The following is a 3,818-nucleotide window of genomic DNA, read 5'->3' on the forward strand; positions in this document are numbered from 1 at the left end:
ACGGTTTTTTTTTGTGTCAAATTTACGCTGTTATTTCTTTTCTACGCGACAACTCTGATGAATATAAAATTTTAACGGTTTGCTAAATCCTAAAAGATTTAACAATATTTTTGTTTTTTTTTATATGAAATGCCCTAATGAAATTAAACTACTGAGTAATAAATTTTTTAATTTTATTTTCAGCCATTTTGTTGACGAATTTATTAAATGAAATCCAATGCCAAAGATTTATGCAGGATATGTTTGGGTTTAATCCCATGGAAATAGGAGGTAAGTTCGAATTGAAAGATTAATTTCTTCTAAATTATCAACAATGAAAAACGCATTGTGCCGAAATCATATCTACTTTAAAGGCAGCATCTTATTTTCAGTCTTACTTCAATCCACAATCGGAACATTCACATCGGAATCATCCAGATCGTGTAGCTAGACAATCAACAAATGCTCAAAAAGTTCAACTGAATCGTAAGCCATACAAAGATGATGAAGACGATGAAGAAGATTATTTTAATTTTGGTTTTGATGTTGACGATGACTCAAGTGAAGAAGATGACGACAGAAATAAAAGAAAAAGACCGCAACAACAACAAACTCAACAACATTCACATAGGCCGGGTAAACCTCCTCCAGATCCAAAAAATACAAATGGGAGATTATTATCCCCATCTGCTATTGATAAAATTTCTGAAACCTTAGGAGCTTTAAATACGGTTGGGCATTATATTGTTGATATAACACGCGGTCAAGATTCATCAAAGCCATCAGATTCATTTGAAAGTAGTGGAACTCAAACGGGTAGTGTACCAGATGCAATTTTAACTTTAACTAAAAATGTTCTTGGTCAAAATGTGACTAAAACAATTGAACCACTTATTAAAAGACGAATCGGTACAAATAATTATGACGATCACTTGAGGAGCACAACTGAATCAGCCGATGATATCGATAGTAAAAAAAAGAAGAAGAAATTAAAAAATAAAAATAAACCAACACAACTTCAGCTCATTCCAAACGGTTCAACCGCTATATCAGCGACTACATCAATTCCATTGGTAAATTCTCAACCCGGTGCTCCTGCCCAGTATAGACCAATATCGAATGAACAAACAAGCGTCGATAATAATAAAGAGAATGATAATCATTGTTCAACGCCCGATGGTGGACCAGGAAAATGCGAAGATTTGAGCAGCTGCCCGGGTTTGTTGTTAGATTTAGCAAACTTAAAAGATTCTTTATGTTTTAAAAGTCTATTTGTACCTGGTGTTTGTTGCCCTGTCAGTTCTCTCCAAAATACTATCTTAACAACACAAAGACCTTTAATATTAACTACAAGACCAACAGTAGTTCGACCACCTATTATAAGAACCACAACTAAACCGGGACAAAATTTAATTTTATCACCACAATTACCAACCTCTACCACAATAAGACCAGCATTCGCAGGTTCTATTAGTGAGCAAGTTTCAAACTTGTTGGGGGTAAATACAATTGATCCAGATGATTGTGGACAACAAGAATATTCTTCTGGTCGTATTGTGGGAGGAATGGAAGCTCCTAATGGTCAATGGCCTTGGATGGCAGCGATATTTTTACATGGACCAAAGCGGACAGAGTTTTGGTGTGGCGGTTCTCTAATTGGTAATTACTCTTAAAAACCCCATTTCTAATCTACACATATTTATAATATTTTTTTTTTAACAGGAGTAAAGTACGTACTAACAGCAGCACATTGTACCAGGGATTCTCGACAAAAACCGTAAAAAATTTATTCTCTTAATAGAAAAAATTTTGTAATTCTATTCCTTATCTTTTAATATAGATTTGCAGCACGCCAATTTACCGTTCGTCTCGGTGATGTTGATTTATCTACTGATGCCGAACCATCTGCTCCCGTTACATTTGCTGTTACGGAAGTTCGAGCACATGAACGATTTTCACGAGTCGGATTTTACAATGATATTGCTATATTGGTGTTAGATCGTCCTGTTCGAAAATCAAAGTACGTTATACCAGTTTGTTTACCTAGACCAGGATTCACACCACATCGCGATAGATTACCTGGTCGTAGAGCAACTGTTGTTGGTTGGGGTACTACATATTATGGTGGTAAAGAATCAACTGCGCAAAGGCAAGCTGATTTACCAATATGGAGAAATGAAGATTGTGATAGGGCATACTTTCAACCAATTAACGAAAATTTCTTGTGTGCAGGATATTCTGAAGGTGGAGTTGATGCGTGTCAAGGAGATTCAGGTAACAAAAAAATTATTTTTAATATTTTATTTTGAATTTATTAATTGTAATTTTTTTTTTTGTAATATTTAGGAGGACCTTTGATGATGAGAGTTGATACTAGATGGATACAATTAGGTATTGTTTCATTCGGTAATAAATGTGGTGAACCAGGTTACCCAGGAGTTTATACAAGAGTATCACAGTATTTGGATTGGATTCGAGAGCACACGAGAGATTAAAATTAATATAGTACATAGTTGGTTTATAAATATTCAGTCATTAAATTTTGTTTTTGTTTTACTTACTGATTTGTAAATATGTATACTAGATTTAAAAAATTTAATTTAAAAAGTATTTATTAGTAAAATTATATTGTAAAATAAATCTTTATACTGAAAATTGAATCTATTTTTTTGTTTCGATTTACAGCCATTTTTTAACTCTTACAAAAAATAAAAATGTATTTTAACAGGTTACGGCATTTAAAAAAGTAGCTCATTCCTTCTAATTTTATTAAAATGTGTACCTATCTTGAAATTTCTCAAAATTCTCAAATAATATTTATGTGTATGGTAATCAATTTATTTACAAAAATAAAAGAAACGCTATCCCATCCCCAGGGCTATAAAAAGCCATTTATGTTGTTTGCAAAAAACCACAATCATATCATAAGAGTAAACAATGCCATATAAGGGCCATATTATAGTCATTGCTTTTTACAATTTATAAAAAAAGGTAATTAAGCTTTCCACTAATGTTTGATTTAGATTTTATTAATTTGATGTAAGGTATTTTAAATTCAAAATTTAGTTGGGTATTCATATTCAATCAAAATTATTTGAGTCGGAATTCACACTTATAAAGTTTGACAATCTATCACTAAAATCACAATACAGAACAGAAATCTACAAAAGAACTATAAATACCTGACACAACACAGAATATACAGAATACAAAGCGATAAAAAACTATAAATAACTGGCTATTCTTACCTAATCAAAATTGGAATGCTGCAAGATAACAACAAGTGTAAATGTTTTAAATATAAACTGGAAATATTTTATTTTAATTATTATTAAAAGTAAGGAATTACGTACTGCAATCTTAATCAAATTAAAATTCTGAACGAAGTATCATAGTACGTACATTAATTTACCATAGAAATACATTTTATTACCATAGGGATTTTCGAAAATTCAAAATATTTTTAATTTAAAAATTTTGCAAAAATATTTTTAATTTAAAACAAAAATCAAATAGAAAAATGTAAGATATTAAAAAACTTAAAAAATAAACTATTTAATTAGTTCCTGTAAATCTGTAATGATGCAAAAAAACAAGATTTTTAAGATTTATGTTAAAACTTTAAGTGCACATAAGGGCCCTCGCTATGTAGTTCAAGTTTCGTATTTGCATTAATGGAAAGGTAGTATCATAAAATTTGATTATTGCTCAATTACCATTTTTCAGAATACCAAAATCGTTCCACGCAAATAAAATTATATAATAAGACCACAGAATTATCGTAAATCCCGAATATTATATACTAACAGATTTTCCACTGTAGCAATTATAAGAAAAAA

At 30.8% G+C, this 3,818-nt stretch overlaps 1 protein-coding gene across 1 annotated transcript; it reads left to right on the forward strand.

Annotated features, from left to right (window-relative positions):
• The first annotated feature begins 217 nt into the window (after window positions 1-217).
• On the forward strand, window positions 218-2,474 carry LOC129612967 (proclotting enzyme). The gene is made up of 5 exons (XM_055526830.1): window positions 218-247; window positions 354-1,638; window positions 1,702-1,756; window positions 1,820-2,253; window positions 2,326-2,474. Exons 1-5 carry the CDS (start codon window positions 218-220, stop codon window positions 2,472-2,474), a joined length of 1,953 nt encoding a protein of 650 aa, XP_055382805.1.
• Window positions 2,475-3,818: the final 1,344 nt, after the last annotated feature.

Source organism: Condylostylus longicornis, unplaced genomic scaffold (genome assembly GCF_029603195.1).
Source record: "Condylostylus longicornis isolate FDR11 unplaced genomic scaffold, ASM2960319v2 ptg000080l, whole genome shotgun sequence".
NCBI lineage: Eukaryota > Metazoa > Arthropoda > Insecta > Diptera > Dolichopodidae > Condylostylus > Condylostylus longicornis.

Coding starts and splice junctions, on each gene's coding strand:
- LOC129612967 (XM_055526830.1), top strand. CDS start 218: ATGCCAAAGATTTATGCAGGATATGTTTGG. Junction 1,639..1,701: donor GTGTGGCGGTTCTCTAATTG/GTAATTACTCTT, acceptor TTTTTTTAACAG/GAGTAAAGTACGTACTAACA. Junction 1,757..1,819: donor AGGGATTCTCGACAAAAACC/GTAAAAAATTTA, acceptor CTTTTAATATAG/ATTTGCAGCACGCCAATTTA.